The sequence below is a fragment of the Erpetoichthys calabaricus genome, chromosome 4 (assembly GCF_900747795.2).
Source record: "Erpetoichthys calabaricus chromosome 4, fErpCal1.3, whole genome shotgun sequence".
Taxonomy (NCBI): Eukaryota; Metazoa; Chordata; class Cladistia; order Polypteriformes; family Polypteridae; genus Erpetoichthys; species Erpetoichthys calabaricus.
In genome coordinates, this window is record NC_041397.2 from 243,892,834 (window position 1) to 243,918,435 (window position 25,602).

The window sequence follows — 25,602 nt, forward strand, 5'->3', positions numbered from 1 at the left end:
TGTATAACTGTTGTAAATGAATAGTTTTCATACCTCTAGACATTTCTTCAGTTTTACTTTCTTCTTATTTCAGCTGCTCGTGTTAGGGGTTGCCACAATGGGTCATTTTCTTCCATATCTTTCTGTCCTCTGTATCTTGTTCTGTTACACCCATGACCTGCATGTCCTCTCTCACCACATCCATAAACCTTCTCTTAGGCCTTCCTCTTTTCCTCTTCCCTGACAGCTCTGTCCTTCGCATCCTTCTCCCAATATACCCAGCATCTCTCCTCTGCACATGTCCAAACCAACGCAATCTCGCCTCTCTGACGGTCTCCCAACTGTCCAACTTGAGCTGACAGTCTAATGTCCTCATTTCTAATCCTGTCCATCCTCGTCACACCCAGTGCAAATCTTAGCATTTTTAATAGACACAAATCAAAGTGCCTAGAATCCTGTAATCCAAAATAAAAGGTAAAGTCTGGGTGGAAAAATTAATGTATGGATCTCCCCAAAATGACAACTCCTGATTATCCAAACTTGGTGTCTTCCCTGGTGTGAGCCCATGTACACCCTTCACATTGGGACACAGACAAATTGGAAAATATTACAAAAATACTGATCCACTTGTAAGACACAAATTATTTTATTTACATTTTAGGCCCCTGTGCGTTGTCAGGCTCTTCAGTCAGTAATCCGAAGCAGGGGGACGGACATTTAATTCTTAATAAAACTGGAAGTTGCAGTATGTGAGGCTGCCTAACAGACTGTTTCTCATAATGACTTTACTTCAGGCTTCATGCCCCCTGTCTACCGTTAGCCCCCAAGCGCACACACAAATGAACTTGTGTTAGAAGAGCCTGGCACAGATGAATGAAAAGGGGTCTTCAACAACGCTGATCTCTTTAAATCACAATCCCTGGCATATTCAATATGGCCTAACAGCACTCTTTCATGAAAATAAGACTTGTTTAATAAAATATTGAAATAAACATTTACACACACCAATAGAAAAATGCAAAAATAGAGTTAACTAAAAAATGTTAACTTGATTATTTCTACTTTTAATAAACCATGGTTTGTCAACCCCTCAGCACATGTGGGGTTAGGGAAAAACGTACATTTTGAAAATGTAAAGTTTTGTTTAAAGCATTAATTGAGTCTGTTTACACATCGAAGTCACATACTCAATTCACGATTGTGTAACATCAGACATACCTTACAGTATGTACTTATAAATACTTGGAAATAAAAGGGTGTGTATATATTATTATGAGTGCTCAATTTGAAAATCATTCCCTAAGGAGCATCATACACAACGGGTGGTAACATCCATGTTCAGAGACATGGAACCTTGAGGGGGGAAATGCCTTACATTTTTTATTAGTTTCTTAGCTGTTTATTTGAGCTGCTCGATGTTAGCATTTGTCCTTTCCTTTTCCTCTCTTTCTTCTCGATGAGTAGCTTGTCCTTCTTCTCCAAATAAGAAGCCATATTGTCAAATACAGCTTTGTAAAGGTTGCTATATTGAGACTCTGTCCCAAGGGATTCTGTTAAGACAGTAAAAATGCCAATGTTTAAATAGTATGTAGCAGTACAAAAGTAACATTACACAAGACATTGACCACAGTGAAAAGTTAAGCAATAAAGTGTAAAATTCAGCACTAATGTCTACACTGAACTAACTACTGTGTCTCTTGCATGTATACTCAACAAATCCATCCTGCCTCTTTTGTTTCTTGTTTAGGTATCATTAAATTTAAAAGAGTGAAGAAAACCTGAAGATCAAAAACTGTCCTTCAAATACCGTATGAAAAATAAAGCACTCTGATTAGAAGTACATGATATGAAGAGTGCAAAACACAAGAAAGGAACAGTTAACAGATCCAAAAATAACGATTTAAGCCAAAAATTCCAACCTGGCTGCTAACACTCCTGTTTGTGGTGTAAATGGCAATCCAAAATTGCATCTTAGGGTTACATACTTGGGGTTTAAAAGATGGCTTGGCAAAGTAGTTCTAAGATTCAGCAACGCGCCAGATATTAATTCAAATTTCAAATGGTATGAAACCCACATTAGCAAAAAGCAACTCAGTCAGAGACACTGAGGTGAGTCGTCCAGCCACCCATCCACTAGTGAGGCCTGCAGGATCAGCTGTTTGGCGTGTCCATTGTGGTTTTGGGTGGAATGTAACCCATCAAAGGCCGACAGTCTCACATATACAGCCTTTTCAAGGCAGGTATGGCAGCGTCACAGCTTTGGTTGAGATCCTAGAACCACAACTAGAACCATATAAGAATGTCTCATCCCAAATGTTGGTGCCATTACCATCAAACTTTTTGCTAACTAATTATTTAAGCATTCATGGAATTGTATGAGGTGAACTTGAATGGGTGTGAGTAAGCAGATGATGTGGTGAGCTGGAACACCTCCAGAAGTATTAAAAGTTCTTTAAAATGAATGAAAAGTGTTCTATAAAAATTGACACACATTACTTATTCTTAAAAGACTCGCACATTCAATTAAATTTAATCCAGTTGCTTTGGTCATCTTCCACTAGTTCACAAAAATTACAAAATCAGTTACACAACTTAAAATTTTTTTTTTATCTCTTGTTAACTGGGTACATTAATATCGTTAATATATGTATCCAAAATTTTTATATTGTCACACATGGGAGCGAATCACTTGTGGCATCCATTGGAACAGCAGAGAGGGATAAGGTCACAGCCTCTGGTGCTGAGGTGTCACCCGCTGCGGTGGTGTGTCATGTGGTGGGTGCGGCCAACCTCTCGGTCTCTCCTCTTGTAAGACACCTCTAAAACAACATTAAGAACAGGATGGCCTACGCACTTTCCCAGAAAGCAGGAGGAAACATTTTTAAACTTGTAGTTCTGGCCATGGCTTCACATGTTACTGAGCCTCGTTTTTTTTCTGCCTTTTGATGTCTTATTAGATATCAACCCAAAAAAAAATCCCCACAGCATTTTACCAAACTCTGACTATTCTCTTGGTACAGTGTGAAGAAATAACTGCAAATAATAAATCTTACTTTATTGACTATACAAACCTTCAATAAACATGTAGGACTTGTGTGGACATCTAAATGAAAACTGATGAACAATATCTTATCTACACGATGATCCAAAATATATATTTGAGCTGTAAATATGCCAGTAGAGCATTACCTTTAAGTAATTTCCAGTAGTTTGACAAAACATTCCTTGCCATTTTAAGGTCCTGGTCTTCTTCAATGTGCTACAGAAAGAGAAATGATACAGGTGGTGTTTACAAAGAAGAAGGTTTCAGTAAATAATCATAAAATAATAAATAACCAGCCATTACTGAAATAACACATTTACACATACATTTTAAATACCTGATTATTCGAGATTAAATTTGAATAACAAAACTAAAAATTCACTTTGTAGTGCTCCTTATTAATTAACAAGTCACAACAGAAAAATAAATAGGCATCAGTGTATAGTAGTAATTATTATATGTTTATGCAGAAAGGAGGAGTGAATGTGAATCTCAAAGGAAAACTTCACTCAACAGAGTTTGCCTACAACATAAAATAATAATACATACAATTGTAGTCATTTGTAGCTGCGGATGGCACAGTGACCTGCTGTGCCCACAGGTGTGAAGTCCTGGGTCTCTGTCACTGTCTGTGTGGAATGTGCAAACCTCCTCGCAGTGCTTCATTTCTCCTTCAATATTCCAGGACATTAACTAAATCATTCTGTATTTTAATTGTAAGTAAGACAGCATAGAGCTGGTAAAGTGCACTTTCAGTTATAAAACAAAGTTGGGCATTTTACTAAAAGGTTAAAAACCAGGCAGATGATGAAATTCACTCCAACAGTTAATTATTGGTCCAACAGATGGAAACCTATCTGACAGCAATCAGTAAGAAGTTTGAGTATCTCTAAAATGCGTACTTGGTGATATGTGCAGTAAAGGTTTAAGGCCACTTTACAGCAAGTGTAAGATATTATAGCAACATGTGACCTCTTGGGAAATGATGTGCAAGTCACATGGGGGACGATATCAAGGGTCACTGTCACTGCATCATAGACTACAGTATATTAACTTCTGTGCCGACATAGTGGTACCCAAAAATACTGCTTTCTGAATAACAAGCCCTGGGTTACTAAGGAGCTAAAAAGTCTCACGAATGAGAAAAAGACAGCATTCAAGTCCGGCGACAAAGGGACAGCGAAGGACGTACAGCATGTGCTAAAGAAAAAGCTGAGTGAAGAAGAGGCGGCTTACAAAGCTAAAATAGAAAACAAACTCACTTAGAATAATGTGAGACATGTCTGGAATGGACTGGGCATATTTACTGGACTCGTGCAATCCAGAGTTCATATGCTAGAAGGAGATATGGACAAAGCTAATGTCCTGAACCAATTCTTTAAATAGATTTTCCCTCCCGTGTCCACCCCCTTCCAATGACCAGTCTTCCCACAAGTCTTCCTCTGACCATCAGTGTGGGCTGTCCATAACTGAAGACCAAGTAAGGAGTCAACTGAGGAGGCTACAAGGAAGATGGAATCAGTCCTCAAGTTCTTAAGGCCTCTGTCACCTGTTCAGTTTGTCCCTAAGGCTTCAGAATGTGCCATTGCTGTGGAAAACATCCAGCATTGTTCCTGTTCCAAAGAAGGCGGGGGCCTCTTCACCTAATGAGTACAGACCAGTGGCACTTGCGTTTTATATCATGAAGACCTTTGAGGGACTGGTCCTGAACTATACAAGTCCTCTTGGGGTTGACCATTGATACCCACTGCAGTTGGCATATCAGACAAAGATTGGAGTGGAAGATTTAATTCTATATTTGCTTATTCCCACCTGGACAAAGCTGGCAGCACTGTGAGGACTACGTTTTTCGATTTCTCCAGTGCCTTCAGTACCATCCATCCATCCCTGTTAAGGGGTAACCTCAGGGATATGCAGGTGGATGAGCCTATGGTGTCTTTGATAACTGACTATCTGTCAGGCAGACCACAGTATGTGAGGCTCAAGGACTGTGTTTCTGATAGGATGTGAGCAATTCTGGAGCACCTTAGACTATAAATACAGGGTGGTCCAGATCTAATTATGCAATTATTGCATTGCATTAAAAGTTGCATTGTTAGATCTGGACCACCCTGTATAACACCAGGTCATGTCATTTGCAGAAATTCTCCGATCATTCTGCACTTATGGGGTGTATTGATAAAGGAGATGAGTATAGGAGGCAGGTGGACACGCTTGTTTCTTGGTGCAAAGACAATTATCAGCAACTTAAACCATCAGCAACACCAACGAAATCATTGGTTATGGACTTTCACCACACCAAAGAGCCTCTCTGTCCGGTCTCTATTTAGTGAGCGAACGTAGTGGTGGTGCACAAGTACTCATAGGTTCTTATCAATGACAAGTTGGACTGGTCCTGGAACACAAAAGGAACTCTAAAAGAAAGGGCAGAGCAGACTCATTTTCCTTAGTAGACTACTTTCCTTTAATGAGGGAAGTGACATCCTTCACATCTTCTATAACTCTGCAATTGCCAGTGTGATTTTCTATGCTGTGGAGTGCTTGTCTGATAACATCACTTCAAGAGGGGCACACTGAAATCAACAGACTAATTAAAAGTGCAAACTCAGGTATAGGATGCACTCTGGACACCCTGCAGGTTGTAGCAAAGGAGAGGATTAAAAGTAAACTGAGTGCCATTATGAACAAAGATGCACATCCTCTCTCTCGCTGACAAACTAACATGGAGGACTTCAGCTGATGTGTGTCAAGAAACACTACTAGGGCTCCTTTATACCAACAGCAATACGCCTACATAATGCCTCACTGGGGCTGTGACAGGCAAGTCAGAACCTTTCTTTCTTTTGAATTTTTCTTGCTTTACAGTAATTCCAGTGTGTAAGACCAAAGTGTGTGTGTGTATATTTATTTTTATCTATTTATGCATTTACTTATTTAAAAAGCTTCTGCAAAAAGCCAAATAAAGTTTTCTCTCTTTCTCTCCAGAGGGGGATTTACTAGGAATAAACAAACTGCAGTAATGAACTTGCTCTCATGAGTTCTGTCAAATGTGTCTAGCAGCGGAAATTTATTTGTTAAGCTAAGTGAATTATTTAATTTAGGCACACTAAAAAAAATAAGCATCACTATACATATGACACAGAGATTAACCTAGATACTTCCATCTTCATTGCACAATGAATTGTATAAACAGGTAAAACATCCACAACTCTATTAGTGAGCCTTTTCAAATGTAGGAAATTGCTTAACAGTAACATGAAGCTCGTTTGTCTGTCTAACTTTCTCACAAGACCCTCTTACTATAATGGTGGTATCTCTGGTTGCCTGGCAACAGTTGTTCTCTTATCCCAGGAGAGCTCCAGCTGTTTCCGTCACAGTATTTATGTCACAGTATTGATAAGAGTCGCACTTACTGGTGGCCTGATGGACTCTCTTTTATTGTCTCTGGTTAGTGCTGTTTTTTTTGTTTTGGAGTGGGTACTTTAGTTGTCTCCTTTGCTGTTACTTTCAATGTAAGTGCTTGTCTCAGTGAAAAGACTCCTTACATCCCTTAAGACTTCAGTTTTGGCAAATACCTGGCCATGAAGAACTTAAGGCTTTTTTTTCTTTCTCCTTGCATCCCTTAAATTTTTGGTAATGATCACAAAGTCTGCCAAGTTAAATCAGTGAAGCTTTAAACTTACGCAGCAATACCACATTAACGTTTTCATCTAGCTTGGCTGTATTAGTTGAGCTCAAGGCACGGCTAGTATCGAAGCAGTTATGTAATTATGCCAAAATTAAGCCTCTTGTGCTCTTTCATATATGCTATATAAGATGGACTGACAGGGCTACTGAATCTTGCATTAGGAAAGCCCTTGCTAAAATTAATGTCTGCTATGGATTATGTGTCAAAGAAAGGCATCAATTGAGGACAACTTTCATTACGAACGTACTGTTAAACATAAAAATAGTTTAAATATCAATTACCATACCTTCAATAGAAGAGATTAAAAGCATAGAATAAGCAGCTCAAAAGAAATTACATTTTGCACAATGACAAAATGCACAATTTATTGTATTTATTCTCAAATTTTTAGTTAGGATTAATTTTTTTTCCTTTTGGGTATTGAAACAATCAACATACTACATATTAAACCACTGAACCTTTTGTTACCTAACATAAAATATGACAACGACCAAAGGGAGACAATGTTTCAATGTATATTTTATGATGTGGGCGCACTGTGCACAGAGAACTGGAAACTTAATGTAAGCTAAAAATCCCAAAATTATGAAAATACAGTGGGTACGGAAAGTATTCAGACCCCCTTCAATTTTTCACTCTTTGTCATATTGCAGCCATTTGCTAAAATCATTTAAATTAATTTTTTCCCTCATTAATGTACACACAGCACCCCATATTGACAGACAAAAAAAAGAATTTTTGAAATTGTTGCAGATTTATTAAAAAAGAATAACTGAAATATCACATGGTCCTAAGTATTCAGACCCTTTGCTCAGTATTTAGTAGAAGCACCCTTCTGAGCTAATACAGCCATGAGTCTTCTTGGGAAAGATGCAACAAGTTTTTCACACCTGGATTTGGGGATCCTCTGCCATTCCTCCTTGCAGATCCTCTCCAGTTCTGTCAGGTTGGATGGTAAACGTTGGTGGACAGCCATTTTTAGGTCTCTCCAGAGATGCTCAATTGGGTTTAAGTCAGGGCTCTGGCTGGGCCATTCAAGAACAGTCACAGAGTTGTTATTTTAGCTGTGTGCTTAGGGTCATTGTCTTGTTGGAAGGTAAACCTTCGGCCCAGTCTGAGGTCCTTAGCACTCTGGAGATATCCCTGTACTTGGCCGCATTCATCTTTCTCTCGATTGCAACCAGTCGTCCTGTCCCTGCAGCTGAAAAACACCCCCACAGCATGATGCTGCCACCGCCATGCTTCACTGTGGGGACTGTATTGGACAAGTGATGAGCAGTGCCTGGTTGTCTCCACACATACCGCTTAGAATTAAGGCCAAAAAGTTCTATCTTGGTCTCATCAGACCAGAGAATCTTATTTCTCACCATCTCAGAGTCCTTCAGGTGTCTTTTAGCAAACTCCATGCGGGCTGTCATGTGTGGAGACAACCAGGCACTGCTCATCACTTGTCCAATACAGTCCCCACAGTGAAGTATGGCGGTGGCAGCATCATGCTGTGGGGGTGTTTTTCAGCTGCAGGGACAGGACGACTGGTTGCAATCGAGGGAAAGATGAATGCGGCCAAGTACAGGGATATCCTGGACAAAAACCTTCTCCAGAGTGCTAAGGACCTCAGACTGGGCCGAAGGTTTACCTTCCAACAAGACAATGACCCTAAGCACACAGCTAAAATAACGAAGGAGTAGCTTCACAACAACTCTGTGACTGTTCTTGAATGGCCCAGCCAGAGCCCTGACTTAAACCCAACTGAGCATCTCTGGAGAGACCTAAAAATGGCTGTCCACCAACGTTTACCATCCAACCTGACAGAACTGGAGAGGATCTGCAAGGAGGAATGGCAGAGGATCCCCAAATCCAGGTGTGAAAAACTTGTTGCATCTTTCCCAAGAAGACTCATGGCTGTATTAGCTCAAAAGGGTGCTTCTACTAAATACTGAGCAAAGGGTCTGAATACTTAGGACCATGTGATATTTCAGTTTTTCTTTTTTAATAAATCTGCAACAATTTCAAAAATTCTTTTTTTTTGTCTGTCAATATGGGGTGCTGTGTGTACATTAATGAGGGAAAAAATTAATTTAAATGATTTTAGCAAATGGCTGCAATATGACAAAAGAGTGAAAAACTGAAGGGGGTCTGAATACTTTCCGTACCCACTGTATACTGACAAATATAGCAATACCTTTAGAAAATAAAACATAAAATTAGATCTATTCACAGTTTAGTCCTGTAATTTAATCTTTTTTATGTAAAGTCCTCACAACCACTGAAGCATATACTCTATGTTATGTAAACATGTGACTTTGAACGTAACGGAAAAGACAGACAATGTCCAATCTAAAGTAAAGTTGGAATCGCCAGAAATATCTTCAGCCCAGGGTTCAAAGTAGCATAAAAAGACTCAAGAGAGTCACTGAGTTTAATACGGCTGTAACAGTATAGCCGACTTTAATATAATTAAAAGTTAACTTTCATTTTAACAGATTCACATTTTTAATTTTCTGTCAGACAACTAAAATGTCCTCCTCAGAACCAAGGCCTACTTTTCATTCACAGCATGACGACTGTGTTGGTTTTTCAGTTAGATGAGTGGAAGTTTTCACATTATTAGATATGATATCAATAAAGGTAAAATCATTACTTACGACTTTGTGTTTACAAACCTGTTTCGAGTATTATATCAATATAAAAAAATGATGACATTTCAACTCTAAGTTATGCATTTCAGATGAAATCATGAATTTCAAAATACTACTGCAGTAGCAACAGTAAAAAAAAAAAAAAAAAAACACAAAGAAAAAAAAAAACATTTAACACACAAGTCTGTGATTACAGTTACGTTTTAAACAATGGACTACTGTTAGGTCTTCATTTGTGATAGTCATATTATATAAGATTATAAAAAAAGGCTTTATAACAATAGCATATACACTAGATAAATGTAAAATGCTGACTGCCATTGCAGGTACGTACTGTATTTTCCAAATCACCTGAGCATTTTTATAATGCACTTTTCTAATACTAAAAAACACATCATTGCTCACAGCCTACACACTAAAGTTAAACATCACAATCCATTTCTTTGACTCGTCCTGAATAATGCATTAGTCTTGATTAAAAGCCACTTAAAGAATAGTTCTGCATTCATTTTAGATGTAATTATTACTTCGATTCCTTCTCCAGCTTTCATCACGATTTTTTATTTTTGACTTATTTACTGTTAAACTTTAATGCATACCTTATAAGGCAAGTACACTCTTTTTCATAAAATATATTGGAAGTAAAACAAAAAAAAAAAAACAGATCAATACCACTGTTGTTATATCTTCAGCAAGATTACAGGCAGAATACTCTGAGAAAATGAAGCTTAGAATGGACTACTGGATCTACTGCTGACACTAATATAGACCTTGTTTAAAAATAACATTCTCAGACTCTACTAATACAATTCAGGGTCGCAGAAGGCCAAAGCCTATCCTGGTAGCACTGGGCAGAAGGCAGGAAACAGCCTTGTACAGGCTGGCAGTCCACCCATAGGCCCCCTTACACACACACACACACACACTCGCAAGAAGCCAGTTTAGACCCACTAGTTACCCTAACACACATTTCTTTGGGAAGTGTCTCTAAGAGAACGTCTTTAGAATGATACACACAAATCAGCTGTGGAAGTATACACATTTTAACATCATTTTTAAACTGTATAGAGTTGGGTTAAGGAAAAATGATAGGGCGGGTTACAAATATTAACTGAGTCATGACAGTTTTCCCCATGGTCTGATGCTAAGCACCCACCATCATCATTCCCTTCCATCCCAATTTTGGTATACGTACAACATATTTTAGTGGCTAAATCTGCTGCCTTTACATAATTAATGAAGTATCACATTAACATTCATTTGTATTATGAGATTTTCTAAATCATTAATTATAGTAATCATTCTTCTTGTTTTAAAGATCATGGTGGTATTCTCTGTGTAGGTTGCTACAAACCAATGGTTCTTAAACTTACTCCTCGCTGTGCTCAGTTTTTTGCTCCAAACAACCTCTGTTTTTAATTGGATTCCTAGCCTAATTAACCAAGCTATTATTTTCCACAGTTTTTCTCCCTTTAATTTATATCTGGGCAACACCTTTTACTTTGGCTAGTGTCTTATACAGGTATATGTAAAGATCGACTGCTGTGCTTTTCCTAATGCACAATAAGAGGAGAAAAAAAAAAAAAAGACCAATTAGAGGTAAAATGGCTTACTGATTGAGAAATTGGTTGGAACAAAAACCTGAAGGCATAGGGGGTACCTAGAATTGAGTTGGAGAGTCACTGTTATAGACAGTAAAAGATTATTTAACCAAAAAATGTAAAAAAAAAAAATATACATATGTATCAAGAACTGAGAAATGGATTAATTAATTCTGAAACAGAAAGAATCTACCAGTTTTCCATGGTGAGTGAGGCATACGTCAAGGTAATTCCTTGTCCTTTGCTGGTCTTACCCATGGTAAACGTTTGTCAGCTGAGCAATACAAGGCATTTGTATTATTTACTGATTTTGAAAAACAACTTATTTTGTGGTGTGAAAATACTTATTTGCCTGTGAAAACATTACCAGGTCTTGTGTGATCAAATCATGGCATCTCTTAATGTAACAGTTAACAATAAATCAGTATTTCATGCAACTCTCAGGCTTCAGAGACAGACCCAGAAACAAAGAATATTTGACTCTGACTCATGAAGATACCCACTAAGTAAGGAGGTAGTTGTTTTTAGGTGGATGATTGCCATACCAGCAAAAATATAGTTGGTGCAAACTGGGTTTATTTAGCAGCCATATATTTTTGTGACATAGAAAATAGGGGAATATTAATATTTAATCTGCACACAGAAATTGCTTTGTTTTGAGGAACACGTTTTATTAAAAAAATAAGTAATTCCGTAGCTTTTTTGAAAAGCTGTTCAGTTGTAAACCTGCATAATCCAGACAGGCAAACTTGCGTTAATTCAAAACAAGTTCGTGTTCCAATTATTTATATGGCAAAGACAAATTTTACAAAAAAGATGTCTGAAGGGGAAGAAAGAAAAATAAACAACAACAAAATGAGAATATGTTTAGAAAACTAACTTTAATACACCTCTATGAAGACAATCCATTAATATTTGATAGAACATTGATGCAGTTTTAAAATAGTAATAATAAGTAAGGCCAGTATGTAATTATTATTATGTATTCTTTAATGTAACAAGTGACATCCTTTACAGCTTTTAACTCAGTGGCAGCCAGTGTGATTTTCTAGGCTATGGAGTGCCGGGCCCGTGATGCCCCTTCACGAAGGCCCAGCGAATCAACAAGCTAATTAGAGGGGTAGGCTCAGTAATGGGAGTGCACTCTCAGTCCACTAGAGGCAGTAGCAAAGCAGAGAATGAAGATGAAACTGGTGGCCATTATAAACAATGCTGCACATCCCCTCTCTGACACACCATTAAGTACTTTTAGCCATTTAATTACTCAGCAGAAGTTTGTCAAGAAACACTGCTGGGCTCCTTTATATCTACAGCAATATGCCTTTATAATTCCTCGCTCTGCTAAAGATAAGAGAGCAGTCCCTGTGATGTGTTTTTTCTTGTTTTTTGTAATTCTTGCGTATGATTGGTGGGGGTGGTGTTATTGTTTGTTGTTACAATTCTATATTTCTTGAGCTTCTGTAAAAGGTAAATTTGCCCTTAAGACAAAAAGTACTATTCTAGCTATCCATTCATCCGCCCATCTACTGATTAATAAATAGATGAAAAGCATACCATGATTTACATTTAAAAAACACGCATTTTTAAAAGTTATGAGAGATGTTCATTGCACAGCTAGAAAAATACAAGAGAAAGGGTATTATTATAAATAAAAAGTATATAATTTAATAATGCAGATTTAAACTTTTTTTATTTCAATAATGTGTAAAGGACTTAACTGCCATCAAAACTCCTGTTGATAATAATGACACAAAAGGTACACAACTTGATCTTTTTATTTTGAATTGAATAAAAATATAACTTGATATTACTAAATAAACAAACAGAAATAGTAAACCCATTAAATTGGTATTAGTGGTTATAATGCATATATTTTTTTTAAATTTTACCTGCCAGTGTCCATTCTTGAGTTGATAAAGTGTAACTACTGCAGTTTCAGTCTGCAAAAACGTCCATAATCTGCCAGAATCATCAAAGGCAACGTCCCAGCAATTGTGTTCTAATCTGATCATTTCTTTGTACATTAGCTGCTCACTTTTTTGGTCCATTTGAAACAAGTGAATAAAGGGAAAGCTTAAAATAAAAAAATAAAAAATTTTGTAAAAAAATTACAAAATGACGTGCAAAAAGTAATACCCATAAAGCAAACACATTTTCAGCTACTTTAAATCAAATTACTTTTGCAGAACAAAAAATACAATTTTTTTTTTTTTTTTTTACAGTAACACATCTAGCATATTTTTAGAAAATTAGCAGGAAATGCATCTATTTTTTAAAAGTAAATTTAAGAATAAGGGGGGTGTGCAGGACTGTAGTAACTACAGGGGGATTAAATTGATGAATCGCAGCATGAAGTTATGGGAAAGAGTAGTGGAAGCTAGGTTAAGAAGTGAGGTGATGATTAGTGAGCGGCAGTGTGGTTTCATGCCAAGAAAGAGCACCACAGATGCCATGTTTACAGAAAGATATGGAAAAAGATGATCCGCTATGGCAACTCTTAACGGGAGCAGCCGAAAGAAGAAGAAGAAGAAAATTCATATGTAACACTGTCATACAAATTACAGAAGAAGTAAATGTTTGAATGTTTTATTGATACCTGAGTACATTTGTAAAAAAGACACAAGTTCTGCTAATACCATCTTCATTTATAAAATCAATCAAGTACATTTAAAATTTGTTTTTGTCAAAGAGAATTCCTATACAGTTAGGTCCATAAATATTTGGACAGAGACAACTTTTTTCTAATTTTGGTTCTGTACATTACCACAATGAATTTTAAATGAAACAACTCAGATGCAGTTGAAGTGCAGACTTTCAGCTTTAATTCAGTGGGGTGAACAAAACGATTGCATAAAAATGTGAGGCAACTAAAGCATTTTTTGAACACAATCCCTTCAATCCTGGGGCTCAATAGTAATTGGACAATTGGCTCAAAGGCTATTTCATGGGCAGGTGTGGGCAAGTCCGTCATTATGTCATTATCAATTAAGCAGATAAAAGGCCTGGAGTTGATTTGAGGTGTGGTGCTTGCATGTGGAAGATTTTGCTGTGAACAGACAACATGCAGTCAAAGGAGCTCTCCATGCAGGTGAAAGAAGCCAAAACTTAAGCTGCAAAAACAGAAAAAACCCATCCGAGAAATTGCTACAATATTACGAGTGGCAAAATCTACAGTTTGGTACATCCTGAGAAAGAAAGCAAGCACTGGTGAACTCAGCAACGCAAGAAGACCTGGACATCCACGGAAGACAACAGTGGTGGATGATCGCAGAATCATTTCCATGGTGAAGAGAAACCCCTTCACAACAGCCAACCAAGTGAACAACACTCTCCAGGGGGTAGGCGTATCGATATCCAAGTCTACCATAAAGAGAAGACTGAATGAAAGTAAATACAGAGGGTGCACTACAAGGTGCAAGCCACTCATAAGCCTCAAGAATAGAGAAGCTAGATTGGACTTTGCTAAAGAACATCTAAAAAAGCCAGCACAGTTCTGGAAAAACATTCTTTGGACAGATGAAACCAAGATCAACCTCTACCAGAATGATGGCAAGAAAAAAGTATGGAGAAGGCCTGGAACAGCTCATTATCCAAAGCATACCACATCATCTGTAAAACACGGTGGAGGCAGTGTGATGGCTTGGGCGTGCATGGCTGCCAGTGGCACTGGGACACTAGTGTTTATTGATGATGTGACACAGGACAGAAGCAGCTGAATGAATTCTGAGGTGTTCAGAGACATACTGTCTGCTCAAATCCAGCTAAATGCAGTCAAATTGATTGGGCTCCGTTTCATGATACAGATGGACAATGACCCAAAACATACAGCCAAAGCAACCCAGGAGTTTATTAAAGCAAAGAAGTGGAAAATTCTTGAATGGCCAAGTCAGTCACCTGATCTTAACCCAACTGAGCATGCATTTCACTTGTTGAAGACTAAACTTCAGACAGAAAGGCCCACAAACAAACAGCAACTGAAAGCCGCTGCAGTAAAGGCCTGGCAGAGCATTAAAAAGGAGGAAACCCAGCATGTGGTGATGTCCATGAGTTCAACACTTCAGGCTGTCATTGCCAGCAAAGGGTTTCCAACCAAGTATTAGAAATGAACATTTTATTTCCAGTTATTTAATTTGTCCAATTACTTTTGAGCCCCTGAAATGAAGGGATTGTGTTAAAAAAATGCTTTAGTTGCCTCACATTTTTATGCAATCGTTTTGTTCACCCCACTGAATTAAAGCTGAAAGTCTGCACTTCAACTGCATCTGAGTTGTTTCATTTAAAATTCATTGTGGTAATGTACAGAAACAAAATTAGAAAAAAGTTGTCTCTGTCCAAATATTTATGGACCTAACTGTAGTATTAACAGCATGTCCCCCTGTAAGAAAGTTTCTTTACTTAATGGTTGTTTACCATTGCAAGGAAGGAAGAATGAGTATGAAGTGTATTTTGGTGAATTTGTACTGGTAAATCAATTCGCAAAATAATTTATCAAGAAACTATAGCAAATAATCTTGCCCTCACAAATTTCAGGCATGGAATAATAAAATTAAAGAAATTACAAAAGCACCAGTATATGTGTAAGCATGTCACAAGCCTTATGGGAACCAATTTGCAGGAAAAGATTTTGACTTTGCACTGCAACTCACCCATTTCTTTTTCTCAACAGTCAGGAAAGTAAATACTAAGCCCACCTCAGACCTGCCTTTGATTGTACCTTCTGCTTTCTATTCTCCAGGCTTCAAGCCAAGAAGAAGAAATGCAATTGCATCTGAAGAGACCAGTGAATGTCAAAGACACATGGTACACAGGCCAATATATACAGTACATTCATGACTGTTTCATATTTGCAAAATATTTAGAAAATTTAGAATTCTACACTTAAGTGCCCTGAATATTTTATAATAAGCTTTTTAAGGGGAGGGTTAGTGCCAATTTGGTTGTTCTACAATATTTATTACTTATATTAATTTACAGTACATTATTTTAATATTACTCATTTTGCTTCAGACAAGATATGGCAGAAGTTCAGACTCTTACAGGGTAGATGCAATTTCCCTTCTTTCCTAAAAAATCTATCTAAACAACTCCTCCCAGTTATTGCCAAACACAAGAGAGCCTAGTGTATTTTCTTTAAAGCTGTAACAGAAATAAGATTCATCTGACAGGACACAAATAAATTAATAGGTTGTACACAAAAATGAAAACAAATGAGTTGGACAGACTACAATATGAAGATGAAAACCTATAAAATTATATACTGGAAAGAAAGAAATGTAACAATGTAGAGTTATTTGGCCAGCACCTGTATACTCGCCTTTTACCTTGGCTTAATTTTCTTTTCACTGAAGCAATATAAATTAGTTCAGCAATCATTGAAAAGCCACCCTCAGCTAGTTATTTTAATTCATATATTGTATTTGTAATTTTGCATATTGTGACAGTTCTGTTTGTTCATAACTTCTGAGGAGCCAGTCAAAAGAGAATGATAACTTGAGGAATAACTTGCTGTACCACTTTCCACCTCTGGGAAATAGCATTTATTCATTTAGTCAGTCAGTCATTATCCAACCTGCTATATCCTAACACAGGGTCACAGGGGTCTGCTGGAGCCAATCCCAGCCAGCACAGGGCACAAGGCAGGAACAAATCCCGGGCAGGGCACCAGCCCACCACAGGGCACACACCAAACACACACTAAGGACAATTTAGAATTGCCAATGCACCTAACCTGCATGTCTTTGGACTGTGGGAGGAAACCAGAGCATCTGGAGGAAACCCAATCTGTTTTAAACTGGTGCTCTTCAGCATTCATCCTGTCCAGTTTCTTCATTTATAACTTGTGTCTAGCAAATTACTTTACAAATATTTGAGGAAGTGGATCACAAACATTGACGACTAGTGCACTTTAAGAGTTCTACAGAGAAAAGTGTTTAAATTCAAGGCATTATACAGTATATAAAAAAATCAGCTGATTTTGCCCCATGGACCACAGTTTGGGAAATCCTGATAACAATAATTGAATAAAACTATATTCTAGCAATCGTAAAAATCACTGTTCATCACTACACCGTTCACAATCTGCAGTTGGACAACTGTGCAGACATTAACAGTCTGAGCACCCTGTTAGAATCTTAGAACCAATAAATAACAATGTCTGCACCTGACCCTGCATAAAGCATAATCACCCTCAAGAACTTGCCAAAAGGTCTGCAGTAATTTACTGACTAGCAAAGCTTCAACTGTTACAAGAACATGTGAATGCTTACCTGTCACACAAAATAGCAATGAACCCTTCAGTTGGTGAGACAGATATTTTTGATACTGAAAACTTCTGCAAAAAAAAAAAAAAATAAATAAAATCACATGATCTTCTGGAACAACAATAAAATAGCTTATAGGAAGTCCATTTGTTCAGTTTCCACTTGCGCATTGTTACTACTCCATTCTAACATTTACACCTGTGCATTCTTGCTGAAGTCAATCCCTAGAGTAACAATTCCAAATTTTATTGGCCTCCACAACTGGCCTGGAATAAAAGTGCAGTAATTAAAAATATAACTGTTTTTTCCCCCATTGATGGTTCTGTTATTTGTACTAAATCATATCTATAATGTAGATGCTGTTATTTTAGTGCATTTTCTGGAAGACGAGCAAAGATCAAAGCATCATCAGGAATGTAGCTATCCACATTACTTAAGCATTACTGTGAAAACAGCCATATCTGTAAAGCGCCAAAAAACAAATGTGGTGTGCCTTTTACAATTAATTAATAATCTACAGTAAGTAAATTACCAACAGCTTGTCTTGTAACTGAAAAAAATGACACAGAAGCTTGCAATTCCAAGGCCTTTTGGCAAAAACAACTATTCTGCTGATATCAAAAATTTAAAAACCCATATTAAAAGGAAATAAAACACACTTATATTTAATTCCCATAGCTACTATAACATTTACAAATTTTATTTAACCATTTTTATCGTACAACATGCTTTCTTAACCCACGACCCACAGCAGCACAGAAACTCCAAGAAGCCAACACCTTTACTGTATAGGCCTTCTGCAGCAATGTGCACCTTGACAAGTTGCTAGATGAACTTTCGTGCAAAAAGGTCAGCAAAAGGCAGACACTTGGGCTTGAAATATATTATCATAAAATTTCCTTATGCTGTAATTTTTGTGTTTTTATTTACATAAAACACTATAAATATTTGAAACTATTGTTTACCTTGTCAAAATAGTACATTTTCTTGTATAAATCCTATCAATACAATGCAAAGTCTCAAAAAGAACATAATTACACAGGCTGATGTATTTTTAATCAGGAATTCTGCACTATACGCACAGCATTTCTGTATGCCACATTGTGCAGCAAATAGATTGTGCTACCGAGTCCCTTTTCATATAAATAACTGTTACATTCTGGGATTTATTATTTGTAACTCAAACAAACACTTTTCCACTTCCCAAATAATTAAAATTAGAAACCTTTTAAAACACAATTTTGAAAAATGAAATGTCAACAATTTAAGTATTCATCCCCCCAATTCCAATTAGTACCTGGCTCAATAACCACTCACAGGTATTACAAGCTATAGTCTGTTTAAATACATTTTTATTACTTCTACACAATGTCATGGAGTATTATTTGTTACAAGGTCTAGAAACACACCCTTTCTCAGCAACACTTAACTATAAAAATGATTACCTTGTTCTTGTCTATTAGATCAGTGCCAGTCAGATCTCTTAAATTCCACTGCTGAACTTCCTTGCCTGATTTGTATTGCCATAGTCTTAATGTACCATCCTGTTAAGTGTTTCAAAAAAAACACAACATCAGAGCTCTACATTCTGATAAATAAACTTAAATCCAAAAAAGGTTTTGCAAAATTAACATTTAGCGTATTTGCTTACTCATATCAATTAAGTCAAACTATACAAAAGGTGTGTATCATATGAATTTTTTATCATGGATATACCATGTTTCCCCGAAAATAAGACTGGGTCTTATATTAATTTTTGCTCCAAAGGATGCACTAGGGCTTATTTTCAGGGGATGTCTTATATTTATTCATGTACAACAATATACATTTATCCAAATACAGTCATGTTATCTTCTTCTGGAACATCGTCATAACTCTCCACATTCAAACCCTGAATTCCAGCCTGAATTTCTTGCTTCTCCAGCTGCTTTTAGGATCCTCCAGGATCGATGTTTGTGCTTCGATGTTTGATGAATGGTTCGATGTGGTGAAGCAAAATGCAGACATACAAATGTATTCATGTTGCTTTGATATTCAAGTGTTGCATATCTCCCATCGTAATGACACAATATATTTTAAAAGTCTCACATAGCATCTTCTGTGCCATCTTTTTTTTTTTTTTTTGCACCTTTACAATATCATCAGAATGTATAGCGGTGTATTTGAGCCACAGAGAAAAATAAATAAGGACATAATGAAAATGTTTATTTTGTGATTAAAGTGTACATTTCAGCTTTAAATCCAAAATGTCCACTTTAACCTCGTAGTTTACGTTATCATTAAAATAGACTGTCGTAAACGTCATCTTAAAACCAACCCAGTTGTTAATCACTGGTTTTTCCTCCTGACCTGACAGTAGCGGCAAGCAGCAATAGATCGCCACATAGAACACATTAAATTTATAATATTCCAGCTCTCTTCACATTTAGAATTCTTAGATTTATACTTGATATCACTTTCATGATGAAATGCATTAAAATATGTATATTACATTTTACAGATAAATCTTTAACTTTGTTCAAATAATGAATACTGCTAATAATTACACACATGGGGGAGACACGGTGGCAGAGTGGTAGCGCTTCTGTCTCACAGGGAGTCACGTCCCTTGTGATCCCTGCCTGGAGTTTGCATGTTTTCCTGGTGGGTTTCCACAGTGGGTTCAGTTTTCCATCCAAAGACATGAAGGGTTGGGGATTTAGTGAAGCTACAGTGACATTAGTGTATGTGTGTGCTTGTGTTCACCTTGCTATGAGATTTTGTTTCTGTCTTGCTGCTGGAATGGATGCATCCCTGAAATGATGGATGTAATCATTAAACATCCTTTTCAGAGATATTGTAGCAAGGTATCCTCTGAATTTAGGGTACTTGACTAGGGCTTAAATTTGGGGTAGGGCTTGTATTACAGAGCAGCCTGAAAATCATGCTAGGGTTTATTTTCGGAGTAGGTCTTATTTTTGGGGAAACACAGTAGTCAAAACATATGGACCATTGTGAATGCAAGAAATAAATAATCAGAATGCAAGAGCCACATAAATCACAAGGGTGGAAGAAAGTAAACTATATTAATAGCATATTCGTTCTTGATCTGTTTTAATAGCCAAGTATTGGCTATTATTAGGACAAAATAAAGATCGGATTTTAAAACATCATTCACAGTAACATTTTTGGTATTTTATGAACTTTATATAAAAACCTGATCACTGTACTGTAAAAGCAAATACTGCCATAATTGTTGCTATAATTAGTTTGACACTATTCCAGATACAATGTCCATGTAAAGGTGTCACAGGCAAGTGGTCACTCCTTTAAAAATAGAAAAGACAGTCAACTGAAATACTCTGGAGATGAAGTTTGGCAGATTAGCTTGCTGCAAGAGGTTATGCATAAGAAAAGAGGTAAATGCAGAGTCACCTGACACTTAAATTAGGCACAGGTGTTTACAACTACAGGGATACCTGGGGCCACCAGGGAGAGCTCATTATGGCCAATCTCCAGGATTTCATAAAGCATTCCAGAGAAAATCATGGATCACAACCCGGAATTAGTCTCAAAAGGAAGCATAAAAGCCCCTTCCAATTATTACTCTGATGAGCCTGGAGTCAGGAGTGCAATGCTGACAAGGGCTCACCTGGCATGGACAAGAAGAATCCAAAGATATTCAAGAAGGTGAGGGAGACAAGAAGAAAATAGATTGTGTGCCTGTTTACTATTGGAAGAGTAAATCTGCTACTAATTTAATTAGCTGGAGTACATTCTAGTCCACTTACTCTTGTTACTTTACTTCTTAATAAATCAGATGATTTTCATTTTTACTTCAGACTTTCAATTTACTTGTGTTAATGCTGTTTCCTGAGGTTATAAGACCTCAGTAAACTGACTAAAGTGAGCATTTAATGTTACAAATCAATGACTACAGTGGTAATATATGAAAGTACTTACCCCAGAACCAGATAAAAGTAAATGTGGATGTTTGGGGATAACCAGCAAAGCACTTACAAACCTAAAAAGAGGAATAAAGCATGAACATAAGAATTCAGTAATTTTACTACTACATAATACTGTACAACCTACATACTACCTTCAAATACACACATAATGTATATGTTACCGGCAATGTATGAAAAGCAGGCATTGTATAGAATGCTTAGGCAATATATAGAATGCCTGGCGTTTTTGGGCAAAATATGAAATATCCAAATTATTTTAATATTATATATACTTTCCCTAGGCATTGTTTGTAATACCTAGGCATTATATAGAATGACAAATGCTATTTAGGCAAACTATTAAAAGAGAGTCATGAAAAGGCTTTTATTGAAAAGACGTATATGAAAATGAAAGAAATACAAAATAAAGAATAGGACTTTCTTATTGAGGAAAACAAGATAAAATAAAATATGAACCTACTTGTTGCCACGTGACATTAGAAACGTCATTAGCAGGAGTATTTTATACTTTGTCGGTTTGTCTATTGGCATTGCATAGAATGCCTAGGAAATGTGTGAAATATTAATCGTTTCATACTTTGCTGTCCAATTTTCGGCATTCTATATATTGCCTAGGCATTCTATACAATGCCTGCCTTTCATACATTGCCGGTAACATATACAAGATATAAAGCTTAAATTAACAGTTTAAAAGAAAAAAAAATCTTGGGAGTAAGTACTTTGTTAACTTCAGAGCGGTGTCTCCAAAAAAATACATTAAATGAAAGAATGCTAAGTGGAACAATTGTTTTGAACAGAAACAGCAGAAACATATCTAATAGGGAGCGAGCTCATATTTATCAAGCAGCTCAGAATTACTCATAGGAATTGCACTAAAAGCCAGACTCTGGAAAGACATGATGATGTTTTTCAATTTTCTAATACTAACACTGAGGCTTCTATACAAAGAAAATAATAATATTAATATTCAAAGTAGAAGAAGAAGGAGGAAAAACAATAAGGTAGGCTACTGCACTAAGCTACACATTGCTGACACATTGTTACATCCACTTTAATGAAAGGTCTGTGTATTTGCAGGTCCGTCCAGATGCTAGGGTTAGGAAGAAAAATTTGAAGATATGTAAAACATGTAGAAGGGTAAAAAAATGAATAATAAAAAAATAGCAAACAACAGTCTAAAAATAAGAACATTTGTCTTATCAGTCTATTATGTTGTCTGATATTATATGCCGACAACAGCAGCATGATAGCGAATTCTTGCACCTGCTTGGGCAGCATGGATGAAATACATAGCTATAATGCTAATGACTGATAACTCTGCGTGGTGGGCAATGGTAGAGAGAAAATAATAAATCTACATGCACATCAGGAAAACAAAAACCCTGACAAAACTAGGCTAGAGTCACTAAACCAGGCCAACGTGGTGGTGTCCCAACAAGACACTTCCAGTATAAGAGTGGTCAGTTCAATGAGCAATGCTGAGAGGAAGCCACGAAAACAAGCAACTCTATCCAAAGAGGAAAAAGCTGCCAGAAGGGAAAGGAATCAGGTGCGTATTATTATACCAGATCAAATAGACAATCCATGTATTAAATAAAAAACATGAGGTCTACTTAGATTTCAACTCATCTTAGACAGGTTGCATGGCTATTCATGAAAAATACTGCAATGAACACTAAGGTGGAAAGACCAACACACACACAAACACACACCCCAAAATGAGAGTTAAGCCTGATAAAGGTCACATTTATTTAGCAATGAATGCTTCACAGCCATACTTTCAGAAGAATGACCTTCCTGCTATTATGGCCACAGGAAATGCATCAAAGTAACATTTATACTGAAACTAGTGAAGGCTATTCTTGCACTGTTATCGAAGTTGTGTTCACTCGTGTTCCACTGCAACCCAATCCTTTTTCAAGTCACATTTCGTGCCTCTGTCCATGATTCCCACTTATCTTCTGTAGGCCTCTATTTATTCAATGCCCTGGTAGTCTTTGCCTGCCTTTTTTTAACATTCCCAGCTTATAAGGTGTACAGCAAATGTCCCAGGGGTCCACAGAATATGGAACTTGGTGTACTTGTGTGACATTTCACTGTCAATCACCAATCCAGCCCTGCCTATCTTCACGGTAATATGCTGGCTATAAAATACAGTGTGCATCCATGGCCACCTGTGTGTCAATACTGTGATATTATGTGCAATTGACATATGTAATTTTCTTTGTGTGTGAAAATGTACACAAATGCAGTTTGCTTTAACATTACTTCACATGGAGAGGCAGGGAATATATAAATCTGTGTATTACCTTACAAGTTATGAGGATGTTCAAATTGTGGTCCAAAATTCCAGAAATTCTTGGTTGTGACAAAACCAAAGCATTGCTATTGCAAACCTGCTTTTTCCCTCTGGCCAAAAAGTATGAAGTTACCAAAACTTCAATTTTGATTGACAGGGCATGGCTTCTCTGCATAAATGGATCTACCATAATAATGTTACAAATAATGCTCCAGTGCTGTCAAATTTTTACGTGTTCATTGTTGTCCAACGTGCATGCTGAACTCTGCCTGAACACATATTCTTGATACTCCTAGCAAGGTAGGACAGCTCATGAGCTTTCCTAAGTCCTGGTTAAAATTAGGAAATTGTTTCCTAACTTGGGAAAACTGATACAATGCTTTTACTCCTCCTCCGAATTTGCTGGTGCCTGCTCATTTAACAGCATTATATGGTGTGACAAATTATGTGGACAAGGCAGGCACAAACAATAAATAATCCATTCAATGTGGGTTTTAATCATTTCACATTGGCACATTTCAGGTACAAATTAAATGCAACTAAATACATTCTAATCAAGGGCAGAACCATTTAAGATTATACATAGATTAACATATATTAAAATGTAAAAATCAGTTGCACAATTAAAATATTCCATTTATTTTCTCAAGTGACAGGGTGGCACAGTGGTCAATACTATATCCTTACTGTTCCAGAGTCCCAGGTTAAAATCACAACCTTGACACTACCTAAGTGGAGTCTGTAGTCTTTCAACATTTGTGGAAAGTTTTCTCTGGGCTCAAGTTTCTTTCTACATCAAGTCATGTGCAGGTCAGGCTGACTGATGGTTCTAAATTTAGTGCCTGATGCTCCTGCAACCTGGAACACTATATAGGAATTAGCAGGTCTCGAGAGGAATGTAGCATTGCATTGCCAACATGCCTCTAGTTTAGAGTTCCAATTAGATTAAACAAGTAAGCCCGCGATTCTCTAGAGAATTGTAAATCCAACAATGGCAATCAGTTTCTGTTCCGTCCGATATTTGGTTGGATGGAATATCATGGAGGGTGGGTGCGTCTGGGGAAATGTCATTTAATTATATAAGCATATCTGTACTACAGCGGTTTCGTTTTATGGAGATGTGATTCCGTTGCCTTTGCGGACACCGACTGCTGGCAGAGTGGAGCACAGCATTTAGTTTACAGGTTGTGGTGTTCGTGTGCCAGCCACTGAGTCTGGGAAGCCGCTGGGTTTGAGTCTGTGACCGTTATGTGATCTATATTACTGGCACAGTGGATTAGAGCAAGTGTAGTGTACAGGTTGTGTTGTTTGTGCGCCACCTACTGATTCTGGGAAGCAGCTGCATCTGACTCTGGGGCGTGCGCCATGGCGTAGTACGCATGCGCCTCGGTGGGAAGCCGCTGCGTTTGACTCTGGGGCGCCACGGCCTGCGAGTTGTTTGCTTCTGGTGTTTGTGAAGTGCGTTGTAGGAGCCTCCGTTTATTGTTTTTATCCACTGACTCTGGGAAGCCGCTGCATTTGACTCTGGGGCGGGCGCCACGGCGCAGTTCGCATGCATATCCACTGACTCTGGGAAGCCGCTGCATTTGACTCTGGGGCGGGCGCCACGGCGCAGTACGCATGTGCCTCGGTGCGTCCGCCGTACATAAATTAAACTGTGGTTTAGTAATATAGATAAATATATAAACAGCCCACTTCCTACACAAGCAATGCAAAGGCAAACAAATGTTTTTAATGTACCCTCCTCAGCATTGTTTACCGTCAGAAAAAGGAGCCAAAAATATTGAACTTTCTTTCAACAATAAAAAATAATTACATGTAGCAGAAACCTGTAGATACCAAAACATCAACATAAACACAGTAGGAAAGATAAGCCTAGTGTCCACTGCTGTCTGATGCACATTTAGTACACATCCTTCATGTGCGTCATCAACGCCCAGCCTAACCTCATAACCGGGACAGTTGAAGCGTTTTTCTTTGCACACGTTTTATAATATTTTTCTCTGTTGCTTGTGCATGACAGAGTACAATGTGAATGCCTGATATGCACTATCAATGCATCTCCAAATATAATTGTGGGCAACCACTACACAAGGCTTAGTGACTTCCACATTTCCTTGACACAGACATTGACAGTTGCAGC

The 25,602-nt window shown here is 37.4% G+C and overlaps 1 protein-coding gene across 1 annotated transcript in view; it reads right to left on the bottom strand.

The window, feature by feature from the left end:
* Nucleotides 1-645: 645 nt before the first annotated feature.
* The window catches only part of wdr4 (WD repeat domain 4), a 36,481-nt gene continuing 11,524 nt past the window's right edge, over nucleotides 646-25,602 (bottom strand). The window contains exons 6-11 of the mRNA XM_028800520.2: nucleotides 21,153-21,213; nucleotides 18,656-18,754; nucleotides 17,217-17,281; nucleotides 12,840-13,023; nucleotides 3,169-3,238; nucleotides 646-1,529 (exon numbers count right to left, since the gene is read on the bottom strand). Coding sequence (XP_028656353.1) covers nucleotides 1,363-1,529; nucleotides 3,169-3,238; nucleotides 12,840-13,023; nucleotides 17,217-17,281; nucleotides 18,656-18,754; nucleotides 21,153-21,213 — 646 coding nt within the window. The 3' untranslated portion in view covers nucleotides 646-1,362. The remainder of the gene's footprint in view (nucleotides 1,530-3,168; nucleotides 3,239-12,839; nucleotides 13,024-17,216; nucleotides 17,282-18,655; nucleotides 18,755-21,152; nucleotides 21,214-25,602) is intronic.